Source organism: Amblyomma americanum, chromosome 8 (genome assembly GCF_052857255.1).
Source record: "Amblyomma americanum isolate KBUSLIRL-KWMA chromosome 8, ASM5285725v1, whole genome shotgun sequence".
NCBI lineage: Eukaryota > Metazoa > Arthropoda > Arachnida > Ixodida > Ixodidae > Amblyomma > Amblyomma americanum.
Window position 1 is genome coordinate 6567140 of NC_135504.1, and position 22446 is coordinate 6589585.

Below are 22446 nucleotides of genomic sequence, written 5' to 3' on the forward strand. Positions count from 1 at the left end.
CACTGGTGCGCACCAGTGTTTGTGTCGTCCTTGTGATGTCTCAAGTCATTTCAAAAGCGCTATTATGTGGGATCATGTTAACTACCAACTAGCCCAATTTGAAACCCAGCCAGAAACTATGCCTGTTCCTAACAACAAAGAATTTCAAGTGTCCTCCCACCGGATACTTCAAGGTTGACTGCAATGATCAGAACCTGCTGGTGTATAACTGCATGTTCGGTTTTTCTTTCATCGAGTCTTAGCATTTTTTTTCTAAAGTAACACTGGTCCAGTGGTTGCAGGATATGAGGGTAAAGTTAATTTGACGTTCCATTGGCGACTTGACTAGACATAGATAACACGCCGGCGTCCATGTCACATTTGAGTACCGTCGTTGTTTATTTATTGTACTAAAAGCAGGAGCGCTGTATTCCCGCTTCAGTCAGAAGAACGACCGCAGCGCCCTCATCGAACGATGCTGGTGCACGACTTCTCGTGGAAGTTGTCCCTCGCCAGACTCTTATAGTACTCGATGATTCTTCTGAGCGTTTTTAGCCGGCTATGCGAGCCGAACTTGTTCAAGGACGAGCACTTGTTGGCGTAGTCGTCGAAATCAACATCGTAGGCGGCGATGCCGAAGATCATGTCCGCAACTTTACCTTTGACCTTGCATAGCTGTGCGTAAAGAAAAGAAAAGGTTTTATTGCAATGTTCTGCTGTTCTTTGATACAGTAGGGAAGCTGACAAACTACATGCACGCGGAGTTTGTGTATTGTTACACAGAGTATACGCAAAGGATCTTGCTAACTAAGGCTACATTCAGATGCCCTGATGTGCGCCGTGTTAAACTGCCCGTGGGGCTATGCGTGATCAGTAACAGATGGGTCCTAAAACAACTTCAGATTTAAAACTGGGTCGGGTAGAAGTCTTGGACTTGCAATACCTTGGTACACAGTCCCTCTTCGTTGTCGTAAGCGAAGGCACGGCGCCTCGTTGCATGATGCGTGAGCATGGCGTAGTGGTCAGGTTTGTACTGCAGCTGAGTCGTGTAGTTGCTGTTTGTGCATACCTACGGGAACGGTAATAAGCATTCACTTGGTGGCTTGCTTGCTTGGTTCGTTAGTTATCTAGCTAGTCAGTCAGCTATCAACAGCTCTTTTTTAACATCGCATTCCTTAAGTTGAGATATGAAAAGTGAGCTAATTATTGTTAATAATGAGGTAAACTGAAAGAACTATTAAAGCCCAGACCAAGCAACTCAAAAAAAGCACTGAGTTGGGGATCACTACTGTTTTGAAAACTTTGGTAGCCTTTATGTGCGACATTATGCATATCGCAGACACGTACAAGCAGAAGTAATATGAAAGGAAAGACTGGAGCTCGCGGCTCTTCTAAACATTGCAGTGATCCTTGTAGTACTTTCATTCCTTCTGCTTTAAAAAGCGATACTGTTGCTGGGCACTTCAAAGCGCTCTTGTGGGGCACATTACGCTTTCGAAATTGGAGGGAGTTTTCTTCAAAATTCTTACTGCGCTGAAAATTGCAGAAACGTATCATCATGCTCTCGAAGGAGCGTGCCTCCTGCTTTCAGAACAGCCCGCATCATCATAGGCTGGCGTGTTCTCTCATAGTATTGCCCCTTTTTGTAAGCTGAACGAAATACTTAGAAACAGTCCATTCGTGAATTGGGATGTTAAGTTTTCTTCCCAATCGTACAAGGTGTGATATGTTTCTTTCAACTCCTGTTCATCTGAAACTGGTAGCGTATTATCCTGTGTACCACAGGGATCCGTGCTCGGGCCAGTGCTATTCTTAATATGTATCAATGATTTACCACAAAACATTGTCTCTAAGATATGTTTCTATGCATATGATTGTGTATTGCACAATCAAATTAACACACTTGGCAAATTAAGTAAATTGCCTTAAACCTCTGCATTTGATTCTGTAATCCCACTGCGCCCTCTTTTTACAGCTACTCTGTCAATGGTAATCATTGGAATCATGTGTCTAAATGAAAATAGTCCTCTTCCTTTTTTCTTCCAACCTGGCTTGGTCAAAACACATTAAAACAAACTGTAACAATAAAATCAGTTTAGAACAAAGCTGTACGGTTTATTTGTCGAAGTATGATAGGAATTTTTCGCCGTCAGCAATCTTTTCCAGCTGAGGTCATTTCCTCCTTCGTACTTACTCGTCGCGGCAGTGAGTGTTTAGAATATTTCCACGCTCTTCTTCATTCATCCCGTTTTGCTCAATTCCTTCTATTACTTGCAATTTTATAAATATTCATGTACATAGATACACCATTACTTTAGTGTGTCGCCTATTCATGCGCATACAGATATGTTCAAATTTCTTGTTGAAAACTTAAGCTTTCTGCCTGCTGATGTACTCACAGCACTAAGAAAAGCTTTTCAATATCGCTGAAAATATTTGATTGTGCAGTGGACTGTTCGTTATGCAATTTTGAGTTTTTTCTCTCCCTTCCTGCAATAGCCCGAATAGTGCTGGAGTATATATAAATAAAGAAATAAAAATAAACAAATTAAATAAATAAATTCCCGCAGTTACAATACAAGCACGTCGTAATGAGAGCCTGGAAGTCTATTAGCGTGCACGACGGGACACACATCAAGACCACTCAGTAGCAAACTATAGACAGAGATGTTGTCAGCCTGAATCGATAACTTGTTGAAAAGCTGGACATATATTTGATCCAGCGAACCCTCCAACCCTCGATATTTACGTGCTAACTCACCTCCGTGTAGCTGCCGAATGACACAGCATTCGGGTTGGTGTCGCACCGCGAATAGAACTCAAACGTCTCCCCCGCACTCGGCGACGTCCAGCGGCCCTTCATGGTTACCGACACCAACCCTCGACTTGACACATTTGTGTCTTGGAGCTCGCGAATGCTGGACGGGGCAGATTCCTGCGGTAAATTGGTGCGAAAGTGGTCAGTGGGATGGCTTCTGGTTCAAAACCTGCGCGACAGTTTTAGTTAGAGTACTGCGACAGTGCTTTGGAATATGTTTGGAAGAGAGTGCTGGTAGGTTCTTGGAATTTTATAACATTTGTGTTGTTCTGGTCAAATTATGAGTGAATTAAGTTCGCGCTTGAACAACTCTGCATGTTTTTTTAATGTACTCTGTAATTCTGTCTACGTCAGTTCTTTCTTTGATTATTAGCATTACAAAATAATGTCAACATTGTCTGGTTATTAGCATTACAAAATAATGTCAACTTGGATTGAAAAACAAAACAGACAATTTTTGTGCGCCTAACTCAGAGTTCACTAATTGCATAAAACGGCGAAAATAGTTTGAAATTTGCTTTTCTTGTAACACGTCAAGATACCACATACTTTACAACGGTTTTCAGAGCATAATATTTTGTAAGAGTTCATTCAGTTTAAGTTTTAGTTGGCCCTATCGCTTTGGTCATTGCTTAATGTGACGTAGGTCATGAGGTCGTGACGTAGGTCATGTATCACTGTGGGACCAGGACCGACTCCAATGAACGACGAATCAGACGAGTCGTTCGATGCACATGAAAAGCTTTTTTTGGTGTTAACTTTATTTATTTCACTCACGGTATGCGTAACACTGTATACATGCGTTAGTCTATATGATCTGCCCAGCTCTCACATTACTCGAGTTGAGGACCTTCTAGCCGCTCACTGCAGCTTTTATCTCAATTTACAGTATTGAGTTTCAGTTTAAATAAAATTTAATAAAACAGTACTTTCGTCTGGGGAAACTCTGCAGTATTTGTGGGACTAACGGGGCGGGGCATTGGCACGGCCGGAATGAATGGGGTGCCCGTGGAAGGCTAGTGCCAGCGCCCCATTCAGCGCTGGCACTAGCGTTCCACGGGCACCCCATTCAGACCGGCCATGCCTTTTATTCCTTGCGTCATATTTGCGCTTGCGTCATATTTGAGCTAACCATATTTTATCTGAAACAAAACGAAATGAACCATTAAAAACAACGCCTATGGGCCATATCAGGCCGCGCGCTTTTAGTCTAGAAAGTTTTCAAATCTACTGGTAGATGACAACTAAATGCCGATTATGCAACTTGCAAAGCAAAAGAGAGATTGCTGGCATGCGATAATTATTATGCGCAAAATTATGCAGATCTAGCTGGATATCTTTGCGGGGTACTTCTTAGAACACGGTCCGGTTTTCTTGTAATGAATCTCATGTTTTCCTTTTTTTTTTCCTTTTTTTAAAAACCCTGGGTTTGGTCTGGTACAAGGAAGACCACCTGTTTGTGTGCTCTGGTTCGGTAGAACACCTTGATTGAACTGATTTGTGATAATGAAGGAGCTGGATGTGACAAGCGGTTGTTACAGGAAAAGAAAACGCCACTGTGAGTCTCATATTCGAATCGAGGTCCACGCTATGAGGGAAGGTGTAGAGGAAGGGGTGAATGGACGTAGAAAGTCCCCAGAAGAATACCAGAGCATCTTTAACCTGCACTCTCATTGAACATTTGGGAAATCATGTCCTTGGTGTTATCGCCATATACGTCCAAGCTGGTTCCATTCACGCAAGCGTTCTGGTTGCTTTTCTCCCATTTTTTCCTTCATATTTCTTTTCTGCCTGACACCTTTTTACAGCGCATCCAAACGTGTTTTCGAACTTTCAGTCCAGCGCGATTACTACCGCGCGCAGCCTCACCAGGTCAAATTGGTACTCCTGCAGAAACTCGTCCGGCAACTTCACCGCCGAGTAGCGGGTCGGGGGCATCACGGCGCAGCTGCCGGCAACGTTGTCGCCAAACGTGTAGTGACCATGCACCACGAACATGTCCGGGTAGTATCCCAAATTCCTGCGCATTGATGACCACACAGCCAATCATTTTAAGAAATGATTTTTATTTATTTCACAATACTGCAAGCAGCGCCGCTGCCCAAGCAGGAGAGGATACAGGAGGAGCGTCTTTTCCGAGCGCGCAAACTTAGCAGTATCAGTGAATTCAACAACAGATAACGGAATGCAATTCCATTGCTGAACTGCTCCATTGCTTTTACAATACCTCGCAGATACTCTGCAGGAACCACAACCATGCGGTCTTCCAGCTCGAGGAAGGAGGGAGGGGTAGCGAGACAGGAGGAATCCTGAAGCCTGGACTCCATGTACGCGAAAACTCACGCAAACGCGAAGGCGACGGCGGCAAGCGACGAGCGACGCCGTCGCGCGAAGCAAAATGCATGTGTCGCTTGCCGTGTCGCTCGGATCTGCACCCACAGATAATTTCGCTCGTCGCCCGGAAGTCCCCCACGCGACTGGCCAACCAGAGCCCCCCAAAGCCGTTTCCGGTTTGTCTACGGTTTCTCACGGGTACATCTCACGAAACCCGCCCGTCGTCTTGGTCATCGCCACCGTCGATAAAATGTTTGGTTTTGTAGCTGAGAGGCAGACCCGCATGATTTAAATAATTAAAACAATCTACTTGTTGAGTGAGGAGGGCTAACACCATTTGGAGCAGGCTACGCGAGCGGGCGTACTGCAGGGAGAGATGCGTGTCGAGCCGCGGGTACCGGCGCTCGATCCACCGTGCCGCTGCGCTCCAACTGTGCAGAAACACTCGCGGCGCGCATTCTCACTGGTAAATTATAGTTTGCTCACTTACAATCAAGCTGCGGTGACAGTTTATGGGAGTGTTTTTACTAAGCCGGAGTTCACAGGCACCGAAAGAAAGCACACCTCTCCCGTGAACCCGTGATGCGACTTCCGTCTCCGCAAGCACGCCTTTGGCTATCTACACTGCCGCTACACCGCTGCCGTAGAGGAAATATTCCTTTGGCCGTGACTATGAGGCACACTCACAAAATTTTAAGAGAGAGAACAGGTTACGGGCGTGTATCTAAGCTCGAGTGCGCAAAGCACGGAGTCCGCTGCGCACGTCGCGGGTTCGCGTCGCCTGCCGCCTTCGCTTGCATGGAGGTTGCCCACAAGCGACGGAGCGAACGCCAGCCGTCGCCGCCGCCGTCGCCTTCGCGTTCGCGTGAGTTTTCACGTACATGGAGTCCAGGCTTAAAGCGGTAAGTTGTAGCCGTGCGGTGGGTCGGTATGGCGAGATAGGAGGAATCCGGAAACCGAAGGGCGGCTGGAAAAGAAACCACTCAGAGGGTGTTACCCTGGAAGGAGGACACTGAAGAGATAGCGCTCAAATCAGCGATCAAAGGCCTCTCCAAGCAAAACACAATTTTCTGACAGTGCACACGCACCGCCGTTGCAAGTCATAACATTGGCATATTTTCTCCTTACTGGCCAGTGAGATTTCTTTCATGATTGAACGAAATCCACCAACTAGCCCGCCTCAAAACCCTTCTTGAATTTCTTTATCTCAAGAGATCTCGATCACCCACAGTGGCGCTAAAATGTCATCGGATTACGTAGTGTGCATTGCTTCATCACCATGCAGTACTCTTAGCTGTGCGTACATCTCCAAGCGCTCGTTCTGTGAAAGGTTAAACGCCTTGAACCAACATGATTCACCTATTAGGACCAATTCTCGACATTTTAGCAGTGAAATACATTTCCAGCTCCATGCGGTTCCCACGTTCACTGAAAGCGCTTTCTGGGTCGTACCTTATCTACGTACAAGTAAACATTGCAGGCAGAGCACGTGGTCAACATGTGGGCATATCGGTAAAAGGACACGTGGAAGCCTACGAGATATCTACCCACAATGGCTATGAAATTTGTTTTGTTAAATTATGGTGAAAAGAGGTTTATTTACACGACTCCAGGAAGCGTCCGCCGGCTGTCAGTGATCTTTCAAACGCAACAGGAAGCACACGCTAACCAATTTCATTGCATCGACACCGCAGAAAAATCGCCTTCATCTGAATAAAGGATATACACTGCGCTTACAGTGAACTAACGACACTTTCGGGTCCCGAAACGTCGGCTTTATGTTGTCGTATCTAGGTAAGCGTACCTTTACAATTATTTCCGCTGTAACACTATGGTAGTCAGAGCAACTTCGCTGCATAACCTGAAGAACTGACCTGCCATGGAGGACAAGGAATGTGGCCCAGTCCTTATGTGGGGTCGGCGCGGCAAGCACTGTTAGAGAAGAATGACCCCGCTCCGAAGCCAGGTTGTGAAGCATCTGTAAGGAAAGAAAAACAGGCTTAGAGGATAATCCGGAAAAGCCCGGGTTGCCCTGCTGCATGGTATTTTTTTACGTTGTTTGGTTCCACCTTTGTCACGGATGGTTCGCTTCCCGGCCATGCCATGCGGCTCATGTTGAGTCGTAAGTGTTCCATATGCTTTGAAACTGGCAGGAATTGTAGTCCCCATACGACCTAAAGTTAAACCTTGTTGGGTGCTGAAGATACACCAATGCACCGCTCAGAAGGAAACTTCTTGAGCTGCATATTTCTGATAAAGCCTGCGCCTCATTTAAATGTGAAACTTATACATTTCTTGTACATGTAACAGCAGGCAGGGGCTAAAAGCTTCGAAGAAGCTTGACAGAGGTACTTGCTTGCCAGTGACGTTCGGCATCGTTAAGGCATAAAGGCAAGCGTGAATTTTAATAACAGCCTTTAATTAAAAATTCAAATAGAATATTAGAGCGTGCATAATGCAAACTATTATATATGAACGCAACCACTTCTACCGATAGATGAATATACAAAAAAATTTAATTGAATTGATCACAAACTTTCACAAAAAACATTTCCATCCACTCAAGCTTTATGAGGAAAAATCGCACGAATAGATGTAGAACGTTAACTAAAAATATTGAAACACCGTACTGATATTACTCCATAAATGAGAGGAAACGAATAGTAAAGACAACTTGATGTACCTAACATTTAGTCAGAAATTCACATGGCATAGATCGACTTACGAGATACAGAGACATTGTCAGTAGCTATTCAATTTCAAAGATTTTCGCGCATTAGCCTCTGTTTTCTATGTGTTTGTATTGTAGAAGTTCCCATAAAACCTGTCGCATTCACTCGTCGTGGCGGGGTTCATCTTCGTCACTAGTTCTTGCTCTTATTCTTCCAGGCTCAAGAACAAAACATGTAGTACTTCTTCTAGGGCTGATAGAATGCAGCCCTGTATGTCATTTATGCTATCTATTGGAGATATGTGATAAGTGTAGGCGCTATCCTTGGTAACCGAATAACATTTCTTCCTCACTCTGTGGAGTACTTGTCTTAAAAATCCAGGACAAGATAAACTATAGGACTGGCACATTCTTGCCGTGTTTTTTTGCGTTGGCATACTGCTTTAATTTCCATGAGAGGTGGAAAGGTACGTTCCATGCTATTCAGGTGACCTTGGAGAGAAGAAAAAAGATAAAGCAGAGGAAGACTTGGACAAAGGAAAATATACCCACGTAAAACGCCAGGGCTTCTAAGGGAGTTCTGGCAAGACAACGAACATAGGTAAATACATAGCACCGAAATCACTGCATTCTAACGCATACTCGATTTTCATGTTCGCGAATCACAGAAAAAGCACAAGTTGAAAAAAATTGAAACTTGGTTTTTGAGAAAAAGAAATGCGCAGTAATTGTCTCAGATATCTCGGTGGACACCCGAACCGCGCCGTAAGGGAAGGGCAGAAGGTGGGAGTGAGAGAAGAAGGGGAGAAAGTGGTCCCGTAGTGGAGGGCTCCGGAACAATTTCGACCACCTGGGGATCTTTAACGTGCACTGACATCGCAAAGCCCACGGGCGCCTTAGCATTTCGTCTCCATCGAAACGGGGCCGCCGCGCTCGGGATCGAACCCAGTTACTCCGGCTCATTGATGTCGTCTGAACTGACATTCGTATCTGCTCTCTCTTTATTGCTCGTCGCTCTCTTGACGATTCTTCTCTATCAATGTGGTGAGCGCATCTTAATGCAACACACGTGCAACACTTCAATTGCAAGGCCTACAGTTTGAAGCAAACGAAGATCGACGGCGATAAAACTGTACTTTTCACGCCTTACGCACTCGCGTGTGACCAGGCCGACTAGCCTGGTAAACGACAAACTGAACTGCCAATGACCCTGTAGTTTCGGATTGTTGCGATACGCAAACTATGGAGGTTACCAGAATTAAAGTCGGTAATAAATAATGTCATTCATAAGCAGCCGTACATCGTGCAAAGCACCTTCCACCGAAGGCAAACCGTTTAAATAGCGAGCATTCGCATGGTGGTTATGAGAGTCATTTTCATGCAAATTATTGTTTTTCATGTGTTAGCGTTTAGAAGCCTCATGTTGGAAAAATCTCTCCGCCCGTCTGAAGTCTCGGTTGGTAGAAGGTGAAGTGGAGAAAGAGAAATGTTCCGATTGTAAGGCTAAAGAAGAAGATGCGTCTGATGATTTGAAAAGACGAAGGCGAGGTGACAGTGTTCTCGAGAGTTTTTGCCAGCGCTACGCTTGTGTGTCTTTTGCCGATCTGATCCCAGACTGCTGCCGTTGCCGTTCCCGTCGCCCCAGTACCTCGTAACAAACCCCCCGTTACACTTTCTAATTTGGGCGGAGAAGAAAGGCGGAGAGGGAAGACAAAGAGAGGGTGGGAGGGGACGGGTAGCAGCTGGAGGTGACTGGAACGGGGGTACAGCGTGTGACACTGTGCTGGATTGGGTGGGCAAAGTGTAGGGCGGGCACGGCGTGTGACACAACTATTGACGGACTAGATCACACCACCGCTTGCACACTTTGAATTCGTCAGCCGCATCGGCAGCTCAGTCCTGGGGAGCACTAATGCTGACGCCTACTCGTCCGCATCAATCCCAGTGGTCGTCTGTAATTTTTTATTTACACATGAAGCGTTTCGAACCCTTGCGGGGTCGGGGCACGATCCCTGCGGATCGGCATCGCAGTTTCAGGTGGCCATTTTCATGTGAGTTCCGCCTCAGATTTCTAAGAGTCAAACGATTCGAACTGCCAGAGTTAAATGCTTACCTAGCATACTTTGGAAGGACGCTGAGGCTATTCGTAGCTTGGCTTTGCAAGCGATCGTAATGCACTCGCTGTTTCTAGATAGACGTGTGCAAAAAAAGTGCACAATCGGGTAATTACGGGTATGCGTAAAAATGACTGGGTGTGCAGTCGCAAGGAAATCTTGTCGGCAGCAACTGTACCAAATGTCTCGCAGATGCATCTGCATTGTTTTTTCGCTATAAACCTTGATGGAGAATCAAAGCGACAGCCAGACTCACTTTGAGCAGCGTGATTGACGCCAGCATCTGACGCCCGAGCACTGTTTCTGGCGTATCAAGTACTCCCACGTGGAAGATTCTCTTGCGCCAGAACTGCTCCATCGGACTCGGGTTCGCCTTGCGCACATCAGAAGACGCCCGCACCATGTCGCTGCGCAGCACGTGAATCGCATAAGAAATAAGTTTGTTGGTGCAAACAATAGAAGCGACAGTGAAAGCCGCTGTACTACCCGCGCTAAAATCACCAAAGAGGTCATCCTCCCCTCAGCTGCCCAGAATTACGCTCCACAAATGGTCTAGTTAGGCAACAAAAAACAAGGAATGAATGCACTCTCCCCATTCTTACTACATTTGAAATCGGTATGACAATATCAGAAATGACATCTTGAAGGGCAAAACCAGGGCGATTCGAATAGGTGGACCCGTTTGGTGGCATTCATTTTCATTAGTGGCCAATAAATGCCTCTATTATAATTATTATATGCAACGATAATAACTTCCAAAGCCTAAGAAGCCCATCTAATAGTTCTCAAAATCGACACACTTTTTTCTACTGACTGATATGTGCACAATAGTTATTATTATTACCAGGCTCGTTAGTACTTAGGTGGTGCATCAGGACGTTTGTTATTGTGAACATACATAAACAAAAACATATCCGCATTTATTGCACATCTTTTTCAATTGTGAGGTAAATGTTCAATATTGTAAGACAAAGTTATGAACGTACTGATTGGAATGGTCTAAATTCGTGATATGTCGGGAAATACTACGCTCGGACCAATTAAGACTGCCATGGAAAACGAATGGCGTGGCTTTTTAACTATTGCATGCAGAAAACTGCAAACGTCTCGAGGAAGGATCTGCGGATGTATTGATTGATATGGCTCAATTTTGCGATATGCGAAACAATTCAGTTCATAACGGAACTATACTGTTGAAAAAATGCTCTTTTCCCGAATTTCTGGTTTGAGAACTTCAACTACATACCATGAATTACCCCGAGAATATCAGCTCTATGTTTATCACGGGTGTTAAGGAGGGTGTGGGGACTTTACCGTCGTTAAGAGCGTGCACTTGCGAGTTGCACAAAAAAAAAATTTTTGTGAGTATTGCCTTGACAGTAATAAAATTAGTGAGGTCTCATTACATAAATTTCCAGGAGAGACACTTAAAAACCGAATAACCTTAACTTTTACCAACCGAGCAGCCTGAGCCACTCATATTTATGAGATGGGCTGTTTTGTGTTCACAAAGGTTTGTTTCTTGAGAGGTAAACTAAAACACTCACATAGGAATATTAAGCTGTTGGCATAAAATTATTCCAGCAGCTTAAGATTTGAAGATGCTTGTGTAAATATGGACCCGTTAAATACAAAGATCTCTACGAACTCGAGCTCATTAAGAGAAATGCCGTCCATTTCATTTTGAATAAACGGAAGTCTGACTCTGCAACAAAGCTTACGAAATGCAATAACATGCCGTTGGTTTGTGTGCACAAAAAAAGCTGAATGGCATTTTGTTCCTTCATAAATTCTTGACAGGTAAACACTGTATAGTCCTACTTCGCTCCTTGAGGAAGTCCACTACTAGAGATACCAGTCATAATAAAGAACTTTCTTTGCAGCCTGTTTTTGTTAAAACAAATGACTTTTAGAAGGTTCTTTCCTGAAACAAAATCCAATTGGAACTCGGTCTCTGAGTTTATTTTTTTTTCTCCACACGTGGAACAGGAGCCATAATACTTTTTTTGCTATTTAACATGCCACAGCTTCTGTATACTCCGGGGTTCACCAAACTATGAAAGACCAGCTACCCAAGGTCGATACTAAAGAGCAATTATTGCCCTTTTCAGTTACAATTTTCGTTAACAACAGGGGAATGTGAATACTCATATATTTGAACACTGCTTACAATCTCATCATCGTCATTATCAGCCTGACTACACACACTGCAGGGCAAAAGCCTCTCCCATGCCTCTCCAATTAATCGTGTCTTTTGCCTGCTGCACCCACCCTATGCCTGCAAACTTCCTAATCTCATCGGACCACCTAACCCTCTGCTGTTCCGTGCTACGCTTGCCTTCTCTTGGAATGCACTCCGTTACCATTAAGGACCAGCGGTTATCTTGCCATCGCAGTTCATGCCCTGCCCAAGCCCTCAATCAATGCGGAAAGCTGGGCTAGTTGGTATGTCATCATTAATTAAAAGACTAGCGCATAAAACTGGGACGCAGACAGAGAAGAAGACAGGACAAGCGCTAAACATCAACTGGGGTTTTACTGCGAGAAAGAAGGTACATAAATGCATTTTGAGTGGAGCATGCGCACACTGGGCTGAAACAATACAAGCACTTTCTAATCAAAATGGGGCAAACTGCCCAAGCCCATTTCATCCTCTTGACTTGGACTCATACTCACTAGAAAGCGAACGCCAGTCCGAGTGCAGTCCTGGTATATCTGTCGGCAGCCCGCAAGAAAGTCCTCAGGTCTTGCCCAAACCGCTTGTGGTCGACGACTGTATTCTCGTCGCTCTGGTACAGCGAGTCGAAGAAGGCGTAATCGCAGAGGCCATCTTCGGCCATCACAGAGTCCGCCGTCGTCCCCTTGCCGTAGGTGCAGAGCAGGGTCTCGTGCCCCGGGACTGTGTACGAGCGGCGCAAATTATTTTAAGCTAAGTACGTGAGTATGTCCGCCATAACTTGAGCGCACGAGGACGTGGTGTCAAGCGGAGCACTCACTGTCCACGTAAGAAGAAAAAAAGTGCTAGGGTTTTAGCGGGGTTGAACCGAGTAGACGTGCGAAAGCATGTGTTAATCCTGCTTGGCTCATTGCTTTGCTTTGTGTTAAGCTTGTGTTTAGTTTAACACGAGGCGTGATCGGCTGCAGCGATAGCATAGTGCTCTCTTGCAGTGGCCAGCGAAGCGGACCTGTTCACGCCGCCGCGGGCTCGAAACCCAGTCGCGGCAGTATTTATTTTTCCAGGAACCGTGTAAAGTAGTGCTATCGCATTAAGAATGAGTGTTAGATTAACTGAGCCATAATATGCTGTAGACGTTTACGAGACCCGCTGGGTATGTGCTGCGCACGCTAAGTGGCTGATACTCGCCTGAACTTTCCGTCTGCTCATGCAAGGCAGGTACCCCGCTGCTACGATATCGTATAGGCTTAAAGCGTCGGCTGCATTAAAACTATCCTGATGTCGTTAAGCTTCCAAACTAATGCTAGCGCAGTTCAGTGCGCGTTGGCCGCAGCCAGAAGCTTAGGCTTAGCTAGGGGGCGTGAACCATGGGGTATGGATATAACTGAGTAGTGACCATGGGGCCGTGCGCTTTAGCTTACGCACAGATTGCTGATTTAAGCAGCGGAGAGTAAGCCCTGCAAAATTTTATTCTTCTCTTTAAGCACTTCAGTTGGCCATCATCTTTATAAACGGCCGAACTACGCCCATAACAGGACAAAGGCCTCCCACACACCCCTCCAACTACTCCGATGCTGCACCAGCTGCGGCCCACTGATACATCCTCGTTAACCACCAGATATCATTCGTCCACCTGACTCCCTGATGCCCTCTGCAACGCTTAACTTCACTTGGAATCTCCTTCGTCGCCTTAAAAGACTTCACTTGGAATCTCCTTCGTTGCCTTAAAAGACCATCAGTGATCTTGCCTGCGCAATATATGCCCTGCCCATGCCCAGTTATTCTTCTTGACTTCGATCAGGATATCATTAACTCGTGTTGCGTCCTCTTTCTTCGTACGCGTCCGTCGTCGCTGCGCTGTTCTTTACCACGTCCGTGTTCAGTCGCTCTCTCATTCTGCACTCTTCCTGTCGCTTAATGTTACATCAATAGTTTTTTTTTGTGACTTAACTGCCTTGCAGATTCTGGAGGCGACACAGCCGATTACATAGTCGAAACTCATGCCTACCAAGCTCATTCGTTCCCGCCTTCCATTCCACTACCGCCACAGGGAGAACTTAAGTTTTTCGGCGCGTGTTGAGTAATGCCCTTTTTTCAGAACACATGCATGCCCACTAAAGTCGCGCCAGTACACAGGATTCCAAACAGAGCTTTCTGAAGCGCAGTGCCTATATCGCAAGTTTCAACGATTCCCGGCGGTGACTTAAAAATTAGCTTTTAAGGTATAAGCACGGCTTTTGCAGCTTAATAATACCTCTCTTTTCGGGCTTCAGAAAGCAGGTGAATCATGCTAACCAGTAAGCAGGTGAATTGGGGCTTCATAGATATAGCGTTTACAAATGTCAGTTAGACTCCTGGCTGCTCGCTCTGCAACTTTGACCCTATAAGAAATATAGAATTTCCAGCAAGTCTATACCAACGTCGTTGCTACTCGAACATTTTGGCCATCTCGCGCGCAATTCGGACAACCGCGCAGCAGTGGACCGCGCACATGAACGCACAGCAATTCATGTCATGCGCCGCCACCTCTGCCTCGCCTACGCTGCGGTCTTCTCTGCTCGCTGATCCCACCGACGTGCGATAAACAAGCTCACGTGACACATGCGCCGCGAAGTGATGCCTTTTGATGAGCGGAATTGTGCGGGTTTCACAGCACAGCAATTCAGGCTGATGAGCAGATGACATAAAATTGTTATCAAATATTTAACCGGCTATATACGCGGAGGATTCTAATGTTGTCATGAATTCCTCACTCATTCATTTATTCCTACTAGCGGTCATTTCTTGGACCAAAGGTTTGATGATTTCTTTTGCTTACTTTCATTCTTTCACTAACAATAACGCTTGTGGTGTACAAAGCTCCTAGAAACTTATATGTGCACGTTTAGTATGCGCGGGGTCTATGCAAGTTGCTAAACGGCAGTACCCGTTGCCTTACACGAGCTCGAACTGACCGTTCGGACGCAGAGGTGTCGTGGTCTCCACGCCGACTGTCGTTGTCGACGACTCGAGAGTCACGGGGCCCGGATCGTCGCCCCTCTCCGGCACCTCCACTACCATGGGGGGAGAAGGGCCAAGGGGAATACGTACGCTGACGTCACTTTCGTCCTTGGTCTCGGTGACCGGGTTGGCGAAGGCTGCGCGCGTATTTACAAAAGCGGCGCCGGTATTACGCACATACTGTGTATCATTTAGACTGGCAACTACACGAGCGACGAAGAGTCGCTTCCAACATTCTAAGCGGAATGTTGAAGTTTTACAACACCTCAGGCACTAGAATGTCCCTTTTCCATCACAACATTACATAACTCTGCCGTCTCGTCCACCACCAAGGAAGGCACCCCATGCCCTCTCCCCGGATCTCGCTAAATAATGCTTTGCTACGTCACTGCTCCTTAGAGAGCGGTCGATGGCTTTGACACACAGGAAGCGCCTAATTGGTCAAAGCCATCGAGTGCTTTTGCTCGCAAGGAGCCAACGTACCTGCGTCTTGGCATGAATGTATCAACTTCTGCGCATGCGTTATGCTGACTATGCTCTTCATATTTGTTCCGTCCCGTGGATAGAAAATAAACTGTTGTAAATCAGCGCTCGTGTGTCCCATGTGTCTTCCTCTCTTGTCTCTTCATCCGTTAGTTAGCTGTACGCTTTCGCCATGACAAGCAAACAAGCCTAAACTGCCACATTAAAAAAACGGAAAAGTAGTCAGTACTTACCGCCTCCCAGCCACAATACCGTGACGACCGAGGCACTGATGAGGAAAAACAGCAAAGCGCACAGGATCGTCATGAATGTAGACGCGCTGTTCTCCCTGCATAAAGGCGATACAAGAGTAAGATGGTTATTATCGCTTGACGAATGTAGCTATCTTTATTATATATGCTTGCTCGAGAAGAAAAGTGTGCGGTGAGAGAAAGATTGGAGGGGACACTTAAGCTCCGCCTTAAGGGTATGACGCGGTAGCGTAATGTGTTAATTCCCATACTAGCAGTAGGTAATTCTCTACATTGCACGTTCATGGATCTCTGGGCGTCCTCATACCCTTGCTTGCGCAGTGGTGCAGCGGTTAAGCGATGCGACACTGGCCTGCGATGGCAGGTGCTCCCAGCTGTGGGCCTTGTGCGGCGCAAGTTGCCCTTCTCGAGCGACCAATCGTTAACTTAATTATCTCCCACTTACCACAAAGAGCAGTTTGCTCACTATCCGGTGGGCAGTTTTTGATGATGCCGCGTAGTCACGTGACCTAGATGGCCCACCTGCCTCACAGGTTGCTACTCTGTGGACCACCTGCCAGAGCCATGCTCGTGAGTTTTCGCTGAAAATGCCGACAGCACCGACACAGGTATTCTGGAAAACGGGGCCCTTGACACAATCGACTTAAACAGTGAGCGCATTGGTGCCATGTTTTTCAGCTATAGCCTCCATTGACTGAAGCACACAAGAGTCCAAATTTCACCTCTACACATCTGGTTGCAACTCATAGGCTAATAGCAGGAAAATGGACTTCCGTTGCGGCTCACGCATTCCGAATATTGCATGCATCTTTTAAACTTGTAAATTTCGCTAAGAATGTAGATTGCATTAGCTACGCAGATACATGGATATCTGCTACATATTTATCGTTACTGTAATGCTCTTTTTGCAACTTGATACCAGCCAAAAGTTGGTAGCTTTCATCCAAGTACTGTGCACTGCTTGGCACAAGACCATGATCCATGCCATGCGAATCTCTACGCCTAAAGAATTGATAACATCATTATTCCACCAGACGGCCGTATCATTTATCTCCACCAAAGTAGTCAGCAGTATGAAGCAGACTCCGGAAAGTCCGATATTAGTGAAGTTTGAAGGCAGTGTAGAAATAAGCAACAAGTTTACCAGCATCAGAAAAGGTTATATTACTGACATTAGCTGTCTGGGGTTCTCGTTCCCTGGAATTATAACCAGGTTATTATTGCCGGTATTGCACTGCAAGACCTCCTTGCTGACTCAGCTAGCGATTCAGTGTCTCTCGATAGTGCCACCATATAATGTCGCTTTGTGTCCCACGCTGCAAGGTTATAGAAGCTCTCTTTTCGCAATGATTTATGCTAAGACCTCTGAAATTCTTTGGATATGGAGATGCACACTACACGACGGCAGCATCAGCTTCTTGTAAAGGGAATTTATTGCAATCAATTAGTTTACATGGCATGGTGTACGCTTTTCTTATTTTTACGTGTTGGGAAAATTGATTTGTCAATGAAGATATTCGTGTCACATAAAGAATAATATATTCTTCGTGGGTTAATTTCTCGGAGAACTGGGAGAAGTCCAAATCCGCCCAAAGCTACAACACTGGATCGTAAAGAATGACTGCACGCAGTATATACTTACGAGTGCATCTTGGGATCTGGAAAGGACAAAAGTAAAAAGGCGTAACAGTGAAAAAGTGAGACAAGTGGAAAAGTCAGACTTTCAAGTGAAAGCTGCGGGTGCCCTTGCAAGTTCAAAGCGTGGTACCGGCAAAGGTAAAGTTACATATCCCTGAGTTCGTATGATAACAGACACCAAAACTCGGTCAAATGCGCTTAGGGTTCACAGAGCCCGGAAACTATAGAAGATATGTTCTCAAGAAATACGAAACTTCTAAACAATGCGATGTAATACAAATTCTGCTTCTATGAACAGGATAGGTCCAATATTTGATCTTTGGTGTATGTTTTCTTTTCATTAAGGCATAGCTTCAACTGGGGACTACACACCGCTTTAAGGTCTTAGCTTAAATATTTAGATCATTCAGTGCATTTGCCGGCCCAAGGTCACAAAGCTGCCAAACGGGCACCAAGGCTGGGACACTAGACAAGCGCATGTCTGCTTGCTACTGCGGTAATAATTTCGCCCCACCTCTTCTTCCTGGACGCTACTATCGTTCTGTTGACCCAAGAAGTGTCTAGCGCCTTATACCCGCTGAAAGCCTGTTTAGCGGTAGGCTGACAAAAAAACTTTCGGCAGGCACCCCGTTTGGCGGTACCCACACGTTTTTAAAATTATTGTTTGTACAGAAAAAAATGGCCTCCAAGTATTTGGTGAAACTGACAACGACATAAAGAAGGGTCCCGTTTTGTTGATTGCACTGCACGTATCATGTGCGCGCATGAATATTTTTTATGGCGCATAAGCAGTCGCGGTTTCTTACCTGCGCTTCCAAGCAGCAGGCTGTGCATGCCAGCCTGTTCGATCAACAGCGGCCTTAGCGTTGCCTGTCCGGACGCAGGTGGTGGGTATGGAGGCGGTGGGCACTCGGGTGGCGGATACATTGATTGCGCATATAAAGGTAGATTGGTGGCCTGGTTGAAGCCGTGGGGCCTGATGCTACCCGCCGGCTTGGAGTAGGCTGTACCGTGCATGACAGTCACCAGGTGGCTGAAAAATAAAATTTTGCAGACATAGTCCCTACCGGCGTATTTGGCTATTGCAAACTTAATTTCCATGAAATGGTGATGAGCTTCAGCGAATTGTTCAACAGTAAGGATAAAGTAACGAGGTGCTCGCCGCAACGATGAAGGAGGTGGCCTTATGATTCGCGGTCCACGAAGCTTCCGGGCCGCAGGTCGCCAGGAGCCGACGGCCAAAGCTCTTGGGCGCGCCGAAAGGCATGGGCAGGAGAGCTGTGTCCTCGCAAGAGGGCGGCTTCTCGGGTCGGTGGGGTCGGAAGGGCTGGTCATTGCGTCCGCTAAGTTCGTCGTGTCATGTGGTAGGTGGGGGGGGGGGGGGTAGTTGCTGAGAACTACACAATGTTATGCAAAGCGTTAAAACGAGCCTCGAGGTAATGCAGAATTTGGGGCAGAATCCACATGTTATACCCGCGTGTTCCCGAGTGCATCAGCGGAAAACCCTTCAGTTATGGAAAAACCCGGCATACTAAGGTAGCCAGGCTGAAAACGAAACGTCGATGTGTCACGGGATGAGGACAGCAACGGAGATGTCACTCACGGATCGAAAGACCTGACAAGATCGCCGACGAAGCGGTGCAGCTGTGCGTTCGAAGCAGCGGTGACGTCTTCTTCTTATTCTTCTTCTCCTTAGTAAGCATGGTGACGTCTTGCAATAGACTTCTTCACTCAGTAGCCAAGGCTCGAGACTCGTGCTGGTGTTATTTGTCGACACAGCAAACAATTGCATTTCCATGTGGCACGCAATGTGAGCGGAAGAAAACTGCTCGATGAATCTTTGAGGATACGAATCTGCAGAATAGACAAACAAACACTACAAAGATTCGTGGCATTATATTGTTGAGGACACGAAAAAAAATCACCAATTGTGTTTACTGACAATGCCTAATGAGGTTGTAAATACACTTCATGGGCGTAAACGAAGGAGTGATGGCGCCACCGCCTAATTAATAATCGCACAGCCGGTGTATCTCAAATTGAAATTACTGCTCACTGAACGGCGAAAAATGTCTGGCCCTCTGCCTTTCCACAAATATATATTAGGAAAATTATTACGTGCGATCGCTTTTATTACAGCAGGCGTCTTCATTTCTTCTGGAGCTTACCACATGCAAAGAGTTGTAATCAACACGTCTAAGCTACTGTAGCTTTCTATTCATTCCTTTCAGACCATGATTATTTGAAATCATCTTCTACGAGGAGCTACTATTGTTAACGACCCCAGCCACACTACCCTTTCTAACGCGACCTCATTCATAATGGGAGTTTTGAATTCATAGTTTTCGAATTCCTTGAGGAGTGGCTAAGTTTAACTTTACGAGAAAATTACCTCCATATGTAAATTACCAACACTAAGAAATGTGGGTCAGATGTGTCCCATTGATGCAGTGGCCGGTTTCGAAGTGTGGGGTAATAGTAACTCATCACCGTTTTCAGAGGAACACAAAAAAAGTATTTATTTTCAACAAAGATTGCTTTGGTAGCCTTTGAACTTACCAATACTTGGGAGCTCGCATGCATCACGTGTACCTGTGAAAACGAGAAAACACTCGATTCAGAGGGGAACACAACAGGTTAGGTATTTACAATTGTCTGTGACTTCCACTCCCTCCTGGTGCACCAGGGTCATCTTCGCCTTGACACGCTTCGCTCTACGTGGAGCTGACCGCTATGAAGAGCACATCGTTACGGACGCCCACGCGTCCAAGACACAGGCGGTGACTGGCATTGCTAAAAACGTTAAAAAAAGACGGAATGAAGATTTGGTGAGCTAAATTAAGAACAAATCGAACACTGTGAGGTTGGTGACTGAAAATGGCATTGGGTCAAAACGTGCAGTGTTTAGAAAATTTGGTTACTGATGAATTTTGAACATAAGTATCCAGAAGGCGGAATTAAAAAGATTTCAAGATGGCAGCGGTTTCCTGTCTAAAAGGAAACTTTGAATGGCGAAGGGCACATTCCTGTTGCTGTGTCGAAGGGTACAAGCATCAAGAGACAGAACAATTCCTATAGACAGACCGGGCTGTCTTAACGGATGTTCCAACAGGCGCCTCCGTAAAATGGAGAGGTGGCGGCAGTCAACAAGAAATCGTTCGAAAAACTCTCTGTGAACCCCAATTCTTGACCGATCCCCCTGTGTGGACATGTGCCATTTCATGAAATTAACAGCAACAACAACAACAAAAACAAATGATTGATGTGAACGACTTGACTCTGTTTTGTTCAGAAGAAATTCTCGCTGAGTTCGCTAGCAAACATAAAAAAGCGCCCCGCTTGGAATACTACGGGCGCTAAATTTGCTTGAAACAGCGAATTCATTTTCAGTGGTAGCACACTGGTAGTAAAATGTGCGAAATGGAAATGAACGCATTTATGAGCATGGAGCCTGAAACGCTCAAATAGCTTTTTTCCTCTCACATCACGTGCCGCGGGGAAAATATCTGATTCATTCTGTCGACGAAGAAGAGTACGGGCGATAGTATCGAGCCTTTGGTATTTAGTCTAAATCGAGCACGTAAGGCTTCAGTCGAGAAGCGCCCCGGTTGCTTGTAGTGGACACGTTTGCTTCTGCCAGGACGTTTTTCTGAGTCGTTGTATCGGTGAGTGTGGCTCTAGTCGGTTGCCTAATTGACAACCCATTCTCTGGTCGTCCCCGGGCATTGTTGTAGAGAACAAGGCGATAAGCCCTGACGTTGAGTAAAGTTGAGACTTGGGCGAGTTCTTAATCATTGATAAGAGTTGGTAAGACGCGAGCGAACAGGGCTTATCGCTTGAATGCGATAAGCCCTGGTTGCTCGCGTCCTTTGCCCGTAGGCTGGCAGCAAGACTGGCATTTTATGCCAAATGCACATAAACAATGGTATGCCAGGTTAGTGGCTCATAGTTGAGGAAAGGTTTGGTTTGGTTTGGTTTGGTTTATGGGGGTTTAACGTCCCAAAGCAACTCAGGCTATGAGGGACGCCGTAGTGAAGGGCCCCGGAAATTTCGACCACCTGGGGTTCTTTAACGTGCACTGACATCGCACAGTACACGGGCCTCCAGAATTTCGCCTCCATCGAAATTCGACCGCCGCAGCCGGGATCGAACCGGCGTCTTTCGGGCCAGCAGCCGAGCGCCCTAACCACTCAGCCACCGCGGCGGCTATTTGAGGAAAGGAAAATTTTCAAAACGATCGCTCTTAGAAATCGTAATTGATTTCTCGTAAAAACCAACGTTATCACAATCTATGAATGCAATTTGGGCGACTTCGGCGGGTTCATTATAACGAGGTGGTAATATGCTAACGGCACCACACTGCTAGCTATTTTCTTCTTTCTGCTTCCGTCCTTCTTTCTTGGTCTGTCCTCCGTCGCGCCGTTGCTCGCAGAGCGACCGCTGAAGGTGTTTTGCGGCCAATGCGATTGGTATGCATTGACCCCTTGTCCCCCCAATGCGTACCTCACCTTTATGGCAACGCGTAGCGTGAACAATGGCCGATCCTTTGTGGAGCTTTTGCTTTCTCCTCCACTCCTGTGCTACTCTTCCTCTTTTCCTTGTGGTTTGTTCTTGCAACTACGGCTCCAGGGGCGCCGAGTTATTTCAGTTTGTGAGGCGCGTAATTTGAGCGTTTCTTTATCCTTTCGCCGCCTCAATCCTGCTGGCGGTGGAATTGGCTGGGAGTGAATCATACAGCACAACCTTCTGTGTGCAGGTTTTCAGCTTCCCGGGCAGCGTCATGTACGGTGGTGGCTACTTCGACCCGGCGTACAACCACCCTCCTTACGGCTTTTACTCGGCCGCGTACCCGCCACCTGCGATCGCGCCAACTGCGTCCCAGCCGTTTATGACCGAACCGGCCAGCAGGACCAGCCTACGGCTCGCAACGGAAGGTAAGAGCCTACGACTACTGAGGAGCCGCGTACATTCGTTTACGCCTT

At 46.3% G+C, this 22446-nt stretch overlaps 1 protein-coding gene across 1 annotated transcript; it reads right to left on the reverse strand.

Annotated features, from left to right (window-relative positions):
• Positions 1-444: 444 nt before the first annotated feature.
• LOC144101674 (uncharacterized) lies at positions 445-18481 on the reverse strand. The gene is made up of 11 exons (XM_077634808.1): positions 18271-18481; positions 17469-17484; positions 15809-15903; positions 15047-15229; positions 12593-12815; positions 10173-10323; positions 7006-7109; positions 4667-4817; positions 2741-2914; positions 923-1048; positions 445-654 (listed from the first exon to the last, which is right to left on the reverse strand). The coding sequence occupies exons 1-11, from the start codon at positions 18479-18481 to the stop codon at positions 445-447; spliced, it is 1644 nt and encodes a 547-aa protein (XP_077490934.1).
• Positions 18482-22446: the final 3965 nt, after the last annotated feature.

Bases quoted from the DNA above. Each gene is read 5' to 3' on its own strand.
- LOC144101674 (XM_077634808.1), bottom strand. From the start codon at position 18,481: ATGCACGGTACAGCCTACTCCAAGCCGGCGGGTAGCATCAGGCCCCAC. The intron at 15,230-15,808 runs GTAAGTACTGAC...ATACGCGCGCAG, and splicing joins GGTATTGTGGCTGGGAGGCG to CCTTCGCCAACCCGGTCACC. The intron at 1,049-2,740 runs GTGAGTTAGCAC...CCGTTCCCGTAG, and splicing joins CATTCGGCAGCTACACGGAG to GTATGCACAAACAGCAACTA.